The 19815-nt window shown below is 36.2% G+C and overlaps 1 protein-coding gene across 1 annotated transcript in view; it reads right to left on the minus strand.

The window, feature by feature from the left end:
• The window catches only part of Gr5a (Gustatory receptor 5a), a 44378-nt gene extending 25386 nt beyond the window's left edge, over positions 1 to 18992 (minus strand). Inside the window, exons 1-3 of the mRNA XM_073982870.1 lie at positions 18630 to 18992; positions 10375 to 10445; positions 3498 to 3566 (exon numbers count right to left, since the gene is read on the minus strand). Of these exons, the coding sequence (XP_073838971.1) occupies positions 3498 to 3566; positions 10375 to 10445; positions 18630 to 18763 (274 nt within the window). The 5' untranslated portion in view covers positions 18764 to 18992. The remainder of the gene's footprint in view (positions 1 to 3497; positions 3567 to 10374; positions 10446 to 18629) is intronic.
• Between the last annotated feature and the right edge of the window lie 823 nt (positions 18993 to 19815).

Consider the following 19815-nt stretch of genomic DNA (forward strand, 5'->3'; position numbering starts at 1 on the left):
TCGACGTTTTGATATGACCCCCATGGAATGGTACCTCCCGAATTTCGGTATTTTGAAGGTTAGCCACATTGTTTTACCGAACTTTCTGAAATTCGGTATTTAGTCTTCTTCATAAACGAAAGGAAACTAATTGTTCCATTTTACTTCAATACAACTCGTGGTGGAGGGTATAACAAGTTCGGCCAGGCCGAACTTATTTTTTTCTATATTGTCTACGAGTTCTGTTTTATCTTTATCTAAAGTTCAAAGAGTTTCAGCTTATTTCTTAGGAGTTTGACATAAAACAACAACAAAATTTCATGAGTATAATAAGCACTAAAACACTTAAAATCATACTAGATCTTGCACAGACATTTAGCACTATATCTGGCTAGCTCTTTGCAAATGGTCCAAGTAGTAAATTTATCATCATATCATTACATATATCGTACACACTTTTTATTTCATATATCATATCAAAGGTGGTTTGTGTGGGACGTTTTTCAGTATTTAAGTGAAATAAAAGTTATCGCACTCAACAGGGACGTACGCAGGATTTCATTTCGGGGGGGCCACCTTGACCAAAAATTATGAAATTAAAAACAGTTGTAGCGTTACATAAAGATATTTTAAAGGGTTTTTAGTTGATTTTATATGGAATATTGACACAAAGTATATAATTTCAGTAGAGGCATTTTGAAAAAACAGAAAAAAAATTTTATCAGGAGTCGGGCGATACCAACTATGACTCATAGACTCCGAATTCTACTCGCTGTACTGTTTGAGACTACGAAATCCACATTGGGTCTCAGCAAAATTTTAGCTAAGTCCTGACAAAATGGGTTAAGTCGAAAAACTCCATCAACTGATATCCCAATGGTTGTTGTTCCGCCTTATTTCAATCTTAATTGTACGATTAGATGCTTATGAACTCGATGACATTTAAAACTTTCCAAGGACTATGACTTCTGTCGGCATAGCGGAGGCAAACTTATGAAAATTCATATCTTTCGTTTTCTCGAAAACAAGTTAAAAAGTATCAGTCGGGTTTGCCGACTTAGATATACCCTCAGCCTGTGTGAGGTGAGACTTTAATCTATAGACAGATCGAATACGGGCTTCATAACCAACATCTTTGTCCTAAAAATTTTGTAGTCAGGGTGTTTCAGAATTGCATGACCTTTTTTGGACGTAAAACTTTCCGACAAAAATATCGAAACATTTGGGTATAAAACTTCACGATTGAGCTCATAAATTTGACTTCAATAAGAGCGCAAAAGTTTTGCACTTTTGTGGAGAAGATACCTAAAAGAATGGTCCATTTTGAAAGTGGACCTAATTTTGGAAGTCATTCCTTTTGATAATTATGGTGTCAAGCCCAGGGTTTTGGAGTCGAGGTATTTTTGGGTCGACTCCGACTCCAGACCAATTTTTTTCACGACTCCGGCTCCGACTCCGGGTCGACTCCGACTGTAAATTTCTATACCGCTAAACATTAATATTAATGTTAATATTTGGGTCCATATAGGCTAATCTATTGGTTTTTCCGAACATATTCTTTAGAATAGACATCCGTTCGAATATAATACTTAGCTACAGAACATATATATAAAGTATAATTCACATTTATATTGTTTCTACTGAATCTTACATTGGAAAATAGCAACAAAGTACAAGCACGAGAATATTCTGGGACGAACTTTTCTTTGTGAGAAAATAACTCTTGCGCCAGACATTGAAAATATAACATGAACATATTTTAACTTTTAGGAGAGAGAGAGAGAGAGGAGGTGAAGGAGAAGCTTTCTCCCTTCATGACCATAAGCTCAAAACATTTTCATGAAAATGTTCATAGTCTGGCACAAGCCTATGTGTAAATATCGGGACAATACAAATCATAAGGACTAAATGCAGTAAACATTATGAGCAATTCATGATTCACAGTTAAAAAGTCCAATAAAATATCACCTCAATGTCCTTCATAGGAGTCCAATAGGTCCTTTAATAAAAGACAAGGATGACATCTAACAAAAGACAAGATCAGAAGATCAAGAGTAGACTTTTGTGGGAAGACCAGTAGATCTTCTGACAGAAGACTTATATAAAAGACATTAAATGTCCAATTATAATTCTATTGTCATAGAACATAAATTTTGCTTGCAACAAAAATAAAGGATCAACTGGACCCAAAATTTTCTGGACATGCAATTTGTAATCAAAATATATATGAAAAAAGTAGACTTCAAATGAAAGTAAATATCCTGTGAATCGTTCTCTGAATTTGTATGGTATACCGTTTGCTTATATGTTTTTAAGCTCTCCTTTAAAACAAATAATGATTTTTGAAAAACTCGTGGACTCCGACTCCGAAACCCTGGTCAAGCCGTCATTTTAGTTGGTCATGGTAAGATTTAGAGCTTTTGAACCGTTATGTCAGGAAGCATGGACTTACCCACGAAAAATAGAATATCGTTGTAAACAAGACCGCTAGCAGTACGCCCTTATATGAAATTTTGTTAGGGTGGTATCCGAAGATGTTGTCGCATATAGACCTTCTTGGTACTTGATATACATATGTCTTTTCATGCACTTCCAATCCGCACAATACTAAACTCGTCATTTTTTGAATACAGAATGAGTTTAAAGCCTCAAGACCTTTATATTCATTACAGAATTCCTCGAGCGTTTATTATTTGATTATGAAATAACATGAGATATAGAAGTAATTCAGATTTTACTGGAAGTTTTTCTCAAAAATAGTATTCAATCTAAGTTTTCTTTTCAAAATTCCAAAAATAAAAATTATTTTAGAGAAGGAACGTATTAATTTGTTAAAGTAGCTCAGCAATTTTAGTCGACCAAACCATTTCGTACGTCCCTGGTACTCAATAATAGGCAAAGGGTCAGGAAAAATTTTTTTCAAACTGGTTTGCGCGTGACCTTTTTCGAAATTTAAATAAAATAAACATTATTTTAGTCATTAATAGGCAAAAGTTCATTCATTCCCGTTACAGAAAATCATTTTTGAAAAAAAATCAAAAAGTCGAAACCTTAATGTACATATGTACATACATTTGCAGGAAACTCAATGCCTTGCTTTGTGAACATCTGTGTAACAACGCCCACACGCACACGAATGTTGTGGTTAAATGTGTCATAATTATTCAAGATTATGTAAATCAAAATTATTACAACATCCTTAAATGTCATAAAATCACATTTTGTAACTCTTAATTAACGAAATGCTGCTTCCACATGTACCTAATTAGTTAAGGAGGATATGAATTCAGATTCATAGGAAAATAATTACAATAAAGAATTTGCCATAACTAACGAAATTAAATAAACTTAGGAAAACAATTTAGAAATTAATTTGTGATAATGTTTTAAATATTTTGAATGCTTAGTGCTATTTTAAATATAAATATACCTCATCATAAGTCTTTAAAATTGTTCTTATGTACTGATATTTTACTTACTTTCAAAATTGAATGTAATAAATTTTATTGAAACCTTACCCGGACCAATAGCTTCGTGAAAACTTCCATTGTGTAGTAAATCCGATTTAGTTGCATAACGAATGCCATCTGTAAAGTAATATAAATTTATTAGTTTATAATAAGATGATGTATATACAATTTTAATATTTTCTTTTATAATAATAATTGTTCCACAAACATCCCATAAGGGACAAGGGAGACTTCTCTCATATCAATGAGTGCACCCCGATTCATTTTAGCTCAATGATATGGGACCTACAGTTTATTGCCGAGTCCGAACGGCGTGTCTAAGACACCACTTTTGTAGAGAAGTTTTACATGGCTGAAATACTCAGGAAATGTCGCCAACATTACTGAGGGGTATTTTGCCACCGTTGAAAAGTGTTTTGATGTTGCCTGGACGGGGAATCGAACCCACGACCTTATGTGTGCAAGTTCATAATTATTACTGACGCCTATTTATCTAAATTACATACGTTATTGAACACGTTTAACATGGACATTGTTATGACAACCCAGCAAAAAGTCTGCTTCCAAAGATGCAGTTAAGTCAACTGTACAAGTGATTTAGAAGTGCATCAAATTGTGAATTTTCACTCATGATTTTTACAAGAGCGTGACTACTGAAAGATGCACTCAATTATCACTGCATTTAACTAATCATTTGACACTGCATTGTATCTAACTTTTCGGCACTGCATTTTAACTATCACTTTTGAATTGCATTTTAACTAATCCTTTAGGGTAGAATAGGATGCAGCCCAATTTGCATCCAAAGCACGTGTTTTGATGCAGTGCTTTGGATGGAGTTTAAAGACACTCTTCGAAATGTGTTTGTATTCAGTTCAAAGATGCAATAAAAATGCAAGCCATTGCAAAATATCCCCGAAATTAATAAAAAGAATTTATTATTTGAGTAAAACAAAAATATTACGAACTTTATTACATTAACACAAATTATGACATTTCTTCATTAAATTCAGTCGCAACTGTTGTTGTTGTAATAGTGTTTTGTATTATATGTTTGTTGTTGTTGTAACAGTGTTTACTATTATGTTTGTATGTTCGTTCTTCTGTTCAATCTGGCTCTGGGTCTATATCCAATTCCAGGAAAATTGCTGCTTGGTTGGGATGTAGCCACAGATCCACTGGAGTTATATGAGTAGGTTTGGCGGGGCAGTTGAAAAGGTGCTTTGTGTCGTATGGGCCCATGCCGCATACTGGGCAGATGTCTTGCACGGCGCGATCGATTTCCGCACAATGAGAATTTAGGCGACTGCAATATCCTGAGCGTAGTTGAGCCAAAACTATTCTTGTTTGTCGTGGCAGCTGACGCTCCTCAGTTACCATAGATGGGGGATTTACTCCGAGAAATTTATTCACACTATATTTGCTTATGGCCTTAGCAACTGCATCCGTGTGAATACTATTTAAACCAGCTTGATTACCTGTTGATCTAGAGGTTCTCTCCTATATTGTTGGACCTCCCTCTCTAGAGCATGAATATCCTTCCTAATATGCCTGAATGTGTCGGGCCTAGCCAGTAGATGGTGATTGGGATGGCTCTCACGGTAACACCCAAGCAAGTACTGCAACGAAAGCATCTCATTAAGATGATTTACTCGAAGAATCTTTGCCTCCTCAATTCGTATCCCATAATCTCGGGGACCAAACTGGAGCCGCATAACTTACCACAGACCGACCTATCGCGTTATATGTGTGTGCATACATATACCTATGGCTCTGAGTCATCCCCAGATCCACTAGAGTAAGTTGAGTAGGTTTGGTGGTGTTTTGCACAGTGCCGTCGATCCTTGCCCAATATAAGTTTATACGGCTGCACCATCCCGAGCGTAGTTGATCCAAAACTATTCTGGTTTGTTTGGTTTGGCAGCAGAGGCTCTTCAGATGTGATTGATGGGGATGGGCTCCGAGGACCCCATTCAAACTTTAGCTGTTTATGCTTGTTGATCTAGAGGTTCTCTTTTGTAATCCTGGACCTCTTCTTCTAGATCATGAAGATTCTCCTTCATATCCCAGCAAAATTTGAAGGAAAGGGTTCCATGCGATGACGTGACTTCATGGTATCTTTTGCATTGGTTCAAACGAAGCTGTGAAAGATCTGATCTTTTCATCAGCATTTGAACCCATGCAAAGGTAGTCGTGCAAGATCCGATTTTTTTATCAGCATTTGAACCCATTCCTTCGATCCAATAGAGATAAATTTTGTATTTTTATTTATACACATTTTTCTAAATATATAAGATTAATTATTTACAATAGGCTTGATGTTGTCGGAGACTCGAAATCACAACCAACGTTGTTAAAACTCTCGTCGTAATGATAATGTCATTCCAAAGGGTTGGTGAAAATTACATGCCAAAGCATTGCTGGAAATTACATGCCAAAGCATTAGTAGAAATGATGGTGTAAATGTCATGCTTTGGATCCTAAAATGAGTAGCATCTTTTGGTGTCCACGCTCATATAAAATTCATCGATGAAGATGCTAAAAAGATGACATCCCAGATCACTTGCACCATGATTGAATGGCATCTTTGGCAGCGAACATTTTGCTGGGATGTTAAAGGCGTTTTTATATTTTTCTATATTGTCTTCCCATCGCCAGTTAAGATTACGACATGTTCTCCAACAGCACTCCCGTGCGCTTGTAGGAATGTACAAAAATTAAAATGTGAGAAATGTATGTCAATCTTTGGATTTCATTCGAATACGGTTAAAATGTAAGACGTTGGGTTGCCTTTTACACGACTCCGTTTGAACTGCATCCGGATGCATTTAAAATGTGAGAAATGGATGTCATTTGTTGGATCGCATCCGAATGCGCATAAAATTTGGGGAATGGAGTGCATTTTTTCACCACTCCGTTAGAACAGCATCTAAACATGCTGTGAAAAAACTAGTTTACATTGCACTACTTCCAATTAATTTTGCTGGGAATTCATGGTTTTTAACCCTCCACCATAGTATGGATTTTATATTAAATATGTTTAAATTAAAACAAGTAAACAAGAATTGCCGACAGAGATATATAAAATCTTAGCCCATGTCATTGAAACAATAAAAAACAGTAAGGACAGGATCAAAGTCGGGCGGGTCGACTATAAGATACCCTACACCACTGTGAATATGTAGAAAATATAAGGGAGATATACATAAATAAATCTGAACTGATTTCGATATAATATGGTACACTTATTACTGGACCAAATTCCATCACACCTTCCAAATTCCATCAAAATTGGACAGATATAGCGTGTTTAGTGTAGCAAATAGTGAAATCGGCTGATAATATATATGAGAGCTACATCCAAATCTCAACCGAATTAGATATAATTTGGCACATTTACTTTTATACCGAATTCCATATTTCATCGAAATCAAACATATATGTATAGCGTTTTTGGTGCAGCAAATATGTACGTGAAATCGGCCGAAAATATATATGGGACATATATCCAAATTTGAACCGATTTCAATATAATTTGACACATTTATTTCTAGGCCAAATTCAGTCACATATATATAGCGTATTTGGTGCAGGAATAAGTGAAATCGGCCGATAATAAATGGGAGCTATATGTAAATCTGAACCGAATTCGATATAATTTGGCACATTTATTTCTAGACCAAATTTTATAAAAATCGGATATATATATAGCGTGTTTGGTGCAGCAAATATGTGATGTCGGTCAAAAATATATATGGGACCTATATCCAAATCTGAACAGATTTCAATATGATTTGGTACATTTATTTCTAGATCGAATTCAGTCACACATTCTTAATTTCATCAGAAATGTTTGGTGCAGCAAATACGTCAAATCGGCAGAAAATATATATTGGAGCTACATCAAAATCTGAACCGGTTTCGATATAATTTGACACATTTATTTTTAGACCGAATTCAGTCACACATTCTATATTTCATCTAAATCAAACATATATAGCGTGTTAGGTGCTGCAAATATAAGAAATCGGCCAAAAATATATATGGGACCTATATCCAAATCTGAACCGATCTCAATATGAATTGGCACATTAATTTCTAGACCAAATTCAGTCACACATTCCTAATTTCATCAAAATCGGACATATATAGCCTGTTTGCTACAGCAAATACGTCAAATCGACCTTAAATATATATGAGAGCTTTATCCAAATCTGAACCGATTTCGATATAATTTGGTACGATTATTTTTAGACCGAACTCAGTCACACATTCCATATTTCATCGAAATCAAACATATATAGCGGGTTTGGTGCAGCAAATATGAGAAATATATATGGAGCTATATCAAAATCTAAATCGACTCAGAAGGTGAATTTATGTACATATGTATGTGCCTAGAAGGAACTATGGGTCCATCTCGTTTTTTTTGCATGTTACATACAAATGCACAAAGACATAATACACCTTACCACAGTGTGGTGTAGGGTATAAGAACCTACTGCCATTGTCCGGAGACGAAGTCGATTTTTAACGACTATCCAAGCAAAAAAAAAATCCTTACTAAATAATGGGGTTTTATAGTACTTTCTGGTAGTCTAAATATATACAAATCCCCCTAATAACCCTTACTTTAACAAGGGCATGTTGCATTGATTTACGAGTTATTCTATGACCACTAGAATAAATAGTTATTCTGTGGCTACTAAAAGTTGAAAAAATGAGCTAAAAAATAATATTTTTAGAACAGTTGAGGTGGACTTTGTTTTCAATTTCAACACAATTCGTCTTTTCATGTTATTTCATTTCGCTCTCTGCTGGATTTGATCATGCGAACTTCTGATTTGTAGCCGAATGCACTACACACTCGGTCACACGTACAAGCATTAAAATGCACCACTATTTGTTCTTTACCTGCCTGAGGTTACCACTTTTAACTTGCAAAGCGTTCTTTAACCCCAAAAAGTCGTAAAACTGGAAGGAATTTTTAAGACAGAGAGAGAATGGCGTTATCTTGTACCACAGGCTATTATACAAATTTCTTCGGGTAAAAAATGGTAGAACTAATTTTGCTACATGACAAAACAAAATTAAAAACATTGAAATGCAAAATAAAATTAAATTTTTCTGTTTTATTTTGACTTTGTTACCTGATCTACCATTTTCCGTCCCTTTACTTTCCTGGTAAAACAGGTCATGAGAGAGCAATTTTGGCAGTTTTCTCTTTTACCACTTTTACCATTAAAAAGTAAAAGAACAAAGCTCATGTTGCCAACAAAAAGCTCGCGTACCGACTGTGAACGTTGAACACACAACCCTAGGATTTGTAGCAGAAATTTCCGCTTCTAGTGGGTTATTACAAAATCAAAGCCTGTCAATGGAAGGAAAAGACGGTGCTCTTGAAACAACTTTAAATGGCAGGTGCTTGCACCTGGGGAGTTTTTGCGGATTCTGAAACTACGATGTTCATAGATGAGAAAAATCAAAATACAAAAAAATCGTCGGTGCGCTTTTTAAATAAATCGCGATTCAAGTTGACATTTTTAGGGTTTTCGATTTTGATTGGAAACCGCAAGTCCTGTCGAAATGGGACTTAAGAAAATGTTGTTGCTACGTTGTTGCTCTACAAGATTGTCATTTATGATAATTTCGTGGGTTTTACCGTTATCGAGATATACAAGTTCAAATTGTGGCAATGCATTGACTTTATCGCTACCTTATAAAGCAATGTCATAAATGGTGTGCATTAACTAACTTTAAGTGAAAACCGCTCACACCTGGGAAGTTTTTGCGGATTTTGAAACAGCAATGTTCATAGGTGATAAAAATACCAAAAACAAGAAAAAATCGCTGGAGGAATTTTTAAATAAATCGCCGTCAAAGTTCACATATTTAGGTTTTTTTTAGGTTTTCGCGATTTTGCTTGGAAACCAGTCCTATCGAAATGGGACTAAATAAAATGTTGTAGCAGTGAAAATTCTGTACAAGATTGACGTGCATAATATTTTTGTAGATTTTACCGTTTTTAAGATATAGAAGTTCAGATCAATCATTCAGATTTTTTTCTCAAGTCTTCAGGATTTTGCTTGAAAACCGCAAGTCCTATGCGCAGGGGACTAAAAAAATGTTGTAGCTGCGAAAATTCTCCACAAGATTGGCTTTCGTATCTTTTTCCTAGGTTGTATCATTTTTGAGATATATAAGTTTAAGTTGGGAAATTGTAGTCATGACACTATTTTATAAGGAGACGATACAGTCAGTGCATTGTCCCAATTTGAACTTCTATATTTTAAAAAACATTGAAACCAACGAAAATACCTTGAAGGTCAGTCTTGGAGAGAATTTTCATAGCTACAACATTGTATTTAGTCTTCTTCGGATAGGACTTGCGGTTTCAAAGCAAAATCGTAATAACTTAAAAAAAAACCATAACTTGAATCGCGATTTATTTTAAAAGCGCTCCGGCGATTTTTTTGTTTTTTTTTTTTTTGGTTTTTCTCATCTAGGAACATTGTAGTTTCAGAATCCGCAAAACTTCCCAGGTGTAAGCACCTTCCATTTAAAGTAGCTTCAAGAGTAGAGCTTTGGATCGTCAGAAATTTTAAAGGCTGATGATGGTTCCAGAGAGGAAAAAACCTATTGATTTTGGTGATGGTTAAATAATATTCAGGCGTCGGAATGTTCAAATATAAAAATATCTCCGATCTTCCAGTAGGGGTATTCCAAAAGCGAAGCCTGTGAATGAATTGTGCTACCAAGGTGGTCAAATACTTGAAATATGGACAAAGACGTTCAGATATTCCTATTTCTAATTTTGGAAATTTTATTTCCAATGCGGCCCCGTTCCGACTATAGCATTTGCTCACTTGTTTTTGTTGAATTGTATTAATTTATAACTTGATAGTTAAGATTTTTTAACACTTACGGTGTATTTGTTTGAATTCAGTACAGTCTTCCAAACATTTTCGTATGTCCTTGTTATATTCGGGTTCCGGTCTAATAATAAAGAAACGAAATAAACAGAATAAAATAAAGTTATTATAAATTGCAGTTGGTATAACAAATATGAGTTATTGACAAACAAATGATATATCAAATAATATATACAATGAAAAATCTTCTTCCTATGATTTTGGAGCTCTTAAATTTTTATACAAACGGTCATTGAAGCGAATGGTCGATGTATGCATTTGAGATACTTGTTGTACTTCAATGTTTTTACTAGTTCATACGTTACAAGTTGTTCGAACACCAAGAAACTATAATTTGTAATCGTTTGAGCTTTGTGGTTACACCTTTTGTTTGTTTTCAATTATATCGTTATATTTTGAAGGCAATTTTAACAAACATAAATATTTATTTACTAGAAAAGTGCCCGCTAGTTCGTATGCGGTGAGGATGTAAAAAACATATAAACATATTTTAATATAGAAATGCCGAACACTGAAAATGTTGTTGTATTAATTAAAACAATACAAAATAGTTTTAAGCTTACGTTTTATTATAATTCTATAATTTGTTACTTGTTAAAAAAAAGACTCAATAAATATGAATTTGAATTTGAAATTGTTGTATTAATATCAATTTTAATCAATATTTAATTTTATTTAAGTACTATTCGTACAACTTTAGTTCGATTTTCAAAAAAAAAAAAAAATAAAAAAAATCAGACATGTCTCACCATTACACATCAACAGCGAGCCCCATTTTTGGAGGCATTTAAATTAAGGGCTTTCTGTTCTTGTAAGTAAATAAACCGAAGTGCAATTTATGTACCTTTTACTACTTTTTGTAGCTATATAGTAGGTATTTCCAATACCGATTCAGCCATTAGTGACCCCCGTACAAAATGTCAGAATTTGTACGTTTTTTGTATTTGTTAAAAAAATAGTACTTTTCGTATATTTGGGTATAACACAATGTAACACGAAAATTATTAACCATATTCTGACACCGCAGCGTGATAGAAGACCAAAAAAATACCAACTTTTGAGGCTTTTTGATGCCAAAAGGGGTCATTTTGTCAGGATTATATATTCCACACTATTAGGAAATTTGAACTAATCTCAGAGGCAAAGTTGTATCACTTCTCAAAAAGAAAAAAGTTGTGAACACGTAAACTTCATCTTCTAGGCCAGAATCGTCAAGATGTAATTTCTTTTTACATCTTTTTTCTCGATCAAATTTGAAGCAAATAACCAACCAAAATGTACCTTTGATCTAAATAAACATCTTTTTAATACATACGAACTCTGTACAAACGGTTCTTAAAGCTCATAATAGCAAAAAAATTTGGATTTTTATTCAGTTTCCTCTGGTTCTGGTCCACCGTTCAATATTCAAGAAAACAATCATCTACAATAATGTAGCAAGGATATCAGTAAACAACTTTCAGGAACATACCAAATTGAGTACCATTTAGTAATTTTCGTATACTTACTTACTTAGCTGGCCCATTATAGAAATATGTTCTATAGGCCGAACTAAGAAAAGATCTCCATTTCTCTCTGTTTATTGCTTCTCTTTCTGGAATACCGCGCCTTGTCATCTCTTCATCCACTTCTTTGCGCCATCTATTCTTTGGCCTGCCAATTCTGCGTGCACCGCCATGTGGTCAGAATTTATACGCCTTTTTAGCGGGTTCATCATCGCTCATTCTTATTATTTGGCCTAGGCAACGCAATCGCTGCATCTCGATACGTTCAACAATATTGATGTCGTTGTATAACAGATACAGCTCGTGGTTCATACGAAGTCGATATTCACCGTCAACGCAGATAGGTCTGTAGATCTTTCGAAGAATTTTTCTCTCAAACACTCCAAGCACCGCCTTATCTACACTGGTAGTATCAGTGTTTTGTAAAGCGTTATTTTTGTTTGATGAGATGTGGCTTTGTTTTTAGACTGCTTACTTAAGCCAAAGTAGCATATGTTAGCCAATACAATTCTTCTTTTTATTTCACAACTGATGTCGTTTGTTGCGTTTACGGCGGTGCCGAGGTAGACGAAGTATTTTACTACCTCAAAATTATAGGAACCAACGTCAACAGTTGGCCCGATCTCTATGGACGCATTACGCGTCGACACCATCAACTTAGTCTTCCCACCGTTTACCGACAGACCCACTTTAGCAGATTCTCCTTAAACCTTCATAAAGGTATATGTTACTTCTTTTACTGATCGTCCCATGATATCTATATCATCAGCATAAGCAAGTAACATGTGGCTATTGGTGTAGATTGTGCCACTTCTTTTGACGTTTGCCTCTCGAATAACCTTCTCCAGCAGGATGTTGAAGAGATCACACGAGAGGCTGTCTCCTTGCCTGAAACCTCTTTTGATACAAAATTCTTCGGAGAGGTTCTTTCCTATTTTAACTGAGGATCTCATGTCAGTTAAATTCATTCTACAAAGCCGAATGAGCTTTGCGGGAATTTGAACAGCTCGGCTGCTAAGCCATCGGCTCCTGCTGCCTTATTATTCTTGAGCAGTTTTATTGCTGTTTCAACCTCATCTTGGCTGGGCGGTATACATTCAATACCATCTTATGGGATTGGATCTGTGGTATCTTCGTCGTCTTCGCTGGATACCAACAGTTTTGAAAAATGCTCTTTCCATATCCTTAGCACACTATCTGTATCAGTTACCATATTACCTTGCTCTACAGGAGGATGTGCCAGTGTTTCACTCTTTGGTAGAATTTTCGGACTTCATTCTGTCTCCTGTACATCTCGATTTGTTCACACTCCCGCTTTTCCATCTCTCTCTTTTTCCTGCGGAAAAGACGTTTCTCCTCTCTCCTTTTCTCCCGATACCTCTCTCGTGCGCTACGCGTTGCTACAGATTGTAAAGTAGCCCTATATGCTGCATTTTTCTCTTCGGTAGCATCACGACACTCCAGGTCATACCATGATTCCTTGGTGGAGGTCTCTGGTATCCAAGTACTGATTTTGCGGCTGTTTGCATGGTGTGGGCAATGTTTTACCATTGTCCTGATATGTTATCGGGACGAGAAGTGCTTTGATTAAGCAGGTGGGTCAGTTGAGTGGAATATGCTGTGTGTATCTGTTGTGATTGCAGTTTGCCGATGTCCAACTTCCGTGTTGTGTCTTTTCGCACGTTGTTTGCAACGTTTAATCTGGTACGTACCTTTGCTGCAACAAGGTAGTGGTCCGAGTCTATGTTTGCACCTCGGAACGATCGTACATCCAACACGCTTGATGCATGTCTTCCATCTATCACAACGTGATCAATTTGATATCTTGTTCATTGATCTGTAGACAGCTAGGTGCCCTTATGAATATCGAGATGCTTAAATCTGGTACTGCTAACTACCATGTTTCTTGCAGCTGCAAAGTCTATCAGCCCCATACCATTGTCAGATGTTTCACTGTGGAGACTGAAATTCTTGACTGTTGGGCCAAAGATATTGTCCTTTCCAATTTTGGCATTAAAATCGCCTAGTATAATTTTAATGTCACGGGCAGGGCAACTTTCATAAGTTTCTTCTAAGCGCTCGTAAAATATATCTCTTCGTCCTTGTCTTCAGTGAGAGCATGAGCGCAAATAAAACTGATGTTGAAGAATTTTGCTCTTAATCGAATTGCAGCGAGTCTTTTTCCCTGGGATGAAGCTGAATACCAGATGTTTTAACCTCCGACCAACTACAAATCCGCAACCAAACTCATGCTTTGTGTCATGGCAGCTATAATACAGTGCGTCACCTTTAGGTGTTGTTGTGACGCCTTTCCCGTTCCATTGTATTTCCCGTCGACATTGTATTTTTCAAGTACATCTGCCAATGAGTAAACTGCACCTTCTCTATAAAGAGTTCGAACATTCCAGGTGCAGATTCGCAGATCATGGACTTAAAACGTTGGCGGTGTTCGTCAACTTTAGAGGGTTTTGTTTCTTTCTTTTCTTTCGTTTTTTCATAGTAGGCTGTATTTTCTGGAGGAGGGTTGCGAACCCGACGCCCAAACGCCCGTTCAACGGGGAGGTTAGTGTCCACTTGAAATGAAAGAGGACCAAGATAAATCCTGGGCTTTGCCATGTTCAAGCCGGTCAGGACTGTTCCTGGGTATCTTCTATCCCCTACGTCACCCATGTTTTGGTATAGCTCCCATATACAATTTTTAACCGAACTAGCTGTATCTTGACACTTGAGGTTCTCTGTGGTCATGAAAATTCTCCACCAAAAATCGAACTAGCTTCCACATAACAGTATCTCCGGATTTTCGGTATTTTGAGGGTCTTAGCTATAATTTTAAACCGAACTAGCTGCAACGTGACATTTGTGGTTCTCAGTGGTTACGAAACTTCTTCACTACAAATCGTCAACATAGGACCATGGTTTGGTATAGCTCCCATATAACGGTACATCCCGATTTTCGGTATCTTGAGGGGTTTAGCTACAATTTTTAACCGAACAACCTGTAAATTGTCATATGTGGTTCATTATGGCCACGAAACATATTCACCAAAAATCGTCAATATAGGTCCATATTTTGGTATAGCTCCCATATAACGGTACCTCCCGATTTTCGGTGTTTTGAGGGTTTTAGTTACAATTTTTAACAGAAATACTTATAATTTGACATTTGAGGTTATTAGTGGCCACGAAACTTCTCCATCAAAAATCGTCAATATAGGTCCATGTTTTGGTATAGCTCTCATATAACGGTACCTTCAGATTTTCTGTATTTTTGAAGATTTTAGCTACAATTTCACTATGCGACACGAAAATTATTAACCATATTTTGACACCGCAGCGTGATAGAAGACCAAAAATAAGAAGACACGTGTCCCGGCGTTTTTCCCTATCATTTCAACTTTCGCGGTTATTGCCCCCAAATACCTAAAGCTTTGATGTCAAAAGCGATCATATTGCCAGGCACATATCTTCTAAACCGCTTGGAATTTTGGATTACTCTTGGAGGCAAGGTTGTGGCTTTTGTCCTAAAGAATAATAATTGTGAACACATAAAATCCATTTACCTTCATCATCAAGGTCAAGGTCAAATTTCCATTATATTTTTTGTCGTATTTTGGTCTGCAGATATCAAACCGATCAAAATTGAAGCAAACAACCTACTAAAAAATGTTCCTTAGATCTCAATAAACAACTTTCTAATATGAACTCTGTAGAAACGGTTCTTAATTGCCAAAATAGCTAAACAAATGCTATTTTTATCATCTTTTCTCGGTATCCGCTCCATAGATACTAAACCGTCCAAAATTTAAAAAAAACAATTAACAACAATAATGTAGCACACATATCAGCAAACAACTTTCTGGAATATTCGAAATGTCTATGAACGGTTCTTAAATGCGAAAATTGCCAAAAAAAATTTTGAAAATATTAGATTTTTATCCTTCTTATACCCTCCACCATAGTATGGAGGGTATATTAAGTTTGTCATTCCGTTTGTAACACATCGAACTAATCATTTGCGACCCTATAAAGTATATATATTCTTGATCAGGATAAAATTCTAAGACGATCTAGCCATGTCCGTCTGTCCGTCTGTTGTAATCACTCTAGCGTCCGCAATAATTGAGATAGAGTGCTGAAATTTTGCACCCGTGGGTCTTTTTTCCATAGGCAGGTCAAGTTCGAAGATGGGCTATATTGGTCCACTCTTTGGTATAGCCCCCATATAACGGTACCTCCGGATTTGAGGTATTTTGACGTTCTTCGCCACATTTGCAGACCGAATTAGCTATAATTTGGCACTTAGGGTTCCTAATGATCAATAAACTTATATCCCGAAGGATATGGGTATAGGTCCATGTTTTGGTATAGTCCTCATATAACGGTACCTCCCGATTTTCGGTATTTTGAGAATTTTAGCCACAATTTGTAACCGAACTATCTGCAATTTGACATTTGAGGTTCTCAGTGGTCATTAAACATCTCCACCAAACATCGTCAACATAGGTTCATGTTTTGGTATAGCCCCCATATATCGGTACCTCCCGATTTTCGGTATTTTGAGAATTTTAGCTACAATTTTTAACCGAACTAGCTGCAATTTGCCACTTGAGGTTCTCAGTGGTCATGAAATATCTCCACCAAACATCGTCAACATAGGTCAATGTTTTGGTATAGCCCCCATATAACGGTACCTCCCGATTTTCTGTATTTTGAGAATTTTAGCCACAATTTGTAACCGAACTATCTGCAATTTGACATTTGAGGTTCTCAGTGGTCACTAAACATCTCCACCAAACATCGTCAACATAGGTCCATGTTATGGTATAGCCCCCATATAACGGTTCCTCCCGATTTTCGGTATTTTGAGAATTTTAGCCACAATTTGTAACCGAACTATCTGCAATTTGAGATTTGAGGTTCTCAGTGGTCATGAAAAATCTCCACCAAACATCGTCAACATAGGGCCATGTTTTGGTATGGCCCCCTTATAACCGTACCTCCCGATTTTCGGTATTTTGAGCATTTTATTTAAAATTTTTAACCGAACTAGCTGCAATTTGATATTTGAGGTTCTCAGTGGTCATAAAACATCTCCACGAAAAATCGTCAACATAGGTAAATGTTTTGGTATAGCCCCCATATAACGGTACCTCCCGATTTTCGGTATTTTGAGAATTTTAGCCACAATTTGTAACCGAACTATCTGCAATTTGACATTTGAGGTTCTCAGTGGTCATTAAACATCTCCACCAAACATCGTCAACATAGGTCCATGTGTTGGTATAGCCCCCATATATCGGTACCTCCCGATTTTCGGTATTTTGAGAATTTTAGCTGCAATTTTTAACCGTACTAGCTGTAATGATCGGTATTTTGAAAATTTTAGCTACAATTTTGTCTATTCAAAAATAATCGTCAATATAGGTCCATGTTTTAGTATATCCCCCCATATAACTGTACCTTCCGATTTTCGGGAATTTTCAGTGGTCACGAAATTTCTTCACTAAAATTCGTCAACATGGGCCCATTTTTGACTCTTGAAGTTCCCTGCAGCTATAAAACTTTTCCGCCAATAAATTTAAAGATAGGTTGACTCTTTGATATAGCCCCGTAGGTGGTACCTTTCACCTAGCTGAACACATTTTTTTAGATTAGATTAGATAACACTGTGCAACAAAATGGAGGTGAAAGTCAGGGGCAGGGAAAATTCATCTTCGGGAAGAAAGGCCTTGGTGAGTATATTATGAACCCCGAAGGACAGATCCGCCGTGAGTCGAACTTCCGCGTTAAGGCGTGATGAAATTTTTGTTAGAGACCCTGTGGGCCATCAGGAATTAGCGTTATATCATTGTTAACTGTTGCTTAAGAGCTCTACAAAAACGACAAACAAAGATATAATGCTAATTCATGATGGCTTACAGGGTCTCTTGCAAAAACTTCATCACGCCATAACACGGAAGTTCGACTCACGGCGCATCTTTCCTTCGGGGTTTTTAATATACACACACCAATGGCTTTCATCTCCAAAAGGAAATATCTCTGCCCCAACATTTGTTTTCACAGTGTAATTTAAGCAATAGTGGGAGGCAGTAGGCGTCTATCCATTGTCGAAAAGTTTTTCAACCTAAAATTGTGAAAGGACCCTAATTATTCCATTTTAATTAAGACTATTTTATGGTGGAGGGTATAAAAAGTTCGGCCCGGCCGAACTTAACGACTTTTTACTTGTTTCTTTTGTTCTGGTCCACAGATACCGAACCGCCCAAAAATAAAGGATACAGTCAACTACAAAAATGTACCTCAGATTTCAATAAACCACTTTCTAGAACATATAAAGATTCTATTTTTTTTTTTAATTTGGGAGCTGTTCCTTATACATTTATGTCCACCACTCTTGTCCTTTCTTTTACAGCTATGCCATACTAAGCGGACGGCAAAGCTGTCCGAATCGTTTGTACTTTTTTAGACTAATTTCCCATTTACTTTTCCCCACACCTGCCAACATTCCACGATTTAAAATTATAACCCTTTTTTGATGTCCTTGGAATTAAAACAGATGTTACCATCTGTCCATTAGCGTTTGTTTATACAAAATTACAATTATCGATAATTTGTTTTAATTAAAAAGTTCGTCAACATAACCACGAAAGCATTAAAACAAACAAGGAAATGTGCCACGAAAACAAGCGAACATTTTGTCAATCTCAGGAGCCACTAAACAGACCCTTCCCCCGTTTACTTACCTGTTAACATGAATAGCGACTTTCACATTACGTTTTTCAACGAAGCGTGAAAGTTTACTAAAACCTTTTAACTTTTTAATGAAACCAAAATTATGACGTGACTTGGCTGATGACATTGTCGTCGTCGTCCCCATCCTTGCTCTCTTCTCCGATGTCGTGTTTGTGTTGATTTAACGATTATGGGTTTTAATTATTAAAGGACACACTTTTCATAACAGTTTTCCAAAAATATTTACAAAATTAACGGTGATGTAATGATGGTGCTGGTTGTGACGTTTATTTAGATTGCAGACTATGTTGACTATGTCTTAACCCAAACGGAAGTGTTTTATGACTGTTCACCAGGTAGTAGATTTAAGCAAACTAAAGCAAAGTATAAAGTGTTATAAATTTGTTTTTGTTGCTGTTCAAAAATGCTATTAGGAAAAAACAAACAAATGGAAATTTAAAAAGCAACCCTGAACACACTCACTCACACTAACGCTCACTCATTTACAAGTCCTGTTAATCTTTTTTGTTTTCAATGAAACAACGGCTGCAACCTAAAACTTTAATGGTTCTTAATGTGGTTTTTTTGCCAACTTCTTTTTGCAGATCTTAGCCATTTATAAGCCAGGTCAGTTTTTCTTTTTGCGTGTCTGCTCAACGGCGTTTAATAAGGACACCAAATTAAAGTGACACCAAAGAGGCAAACAAAAAATTTCTTCATCATCAGTTTAATGCTCACGTGCACGAATCACTTAATGTATTTTTTTGTGTGTTAATACCCTATACTCGGGCAATGTGGGTAGTCTATTTTAAAAATGTAAACGTTTCGAACTTTTGTCACAATCACCACGCAGATGTAGTGTTAATATTGTGCTATGGAAACCTTTCACTAAAACTTAGTTACATTTTAAAATCAGTACATATGTCGTATTTGTATTGATATTTTGTGTTGGGAGCAACATATTCTGGAAATGCCTGCTTCGGAATCTTTTGGTCCGTGCTATGATAGAAGAAAATGCAGGACCGAGGAAATAGTGGATTTTATGATAGTGGTAGTGCAGGAAAAACATTTTTACAACAACGAAATCTGGAAGGATCGGACCAGAAGTGGATGTGGGGGATTAGCCTTCTTATGCACCAGTCTTGCTTTCAGTAGTGGGATTCTGTAACTCATTTTTGCTATTACCGACAAAAATCG

Source organism: Musca autumnalis, unplaced genomic scaffold, assembly GCF_047663935.1.
Source record: "Musca autumnalis isolate F117 unplaced genomic scaffold, ASM4766393v1 scaffold_4, whole genome shotgun sequence".
NCBI classification, from domain to species: domain Eukaryota; kingdom Metazoa; phylum Arthropoda; class Insecta; order Diptera; family Muscidae; genus Musca; species Musca autumnalis.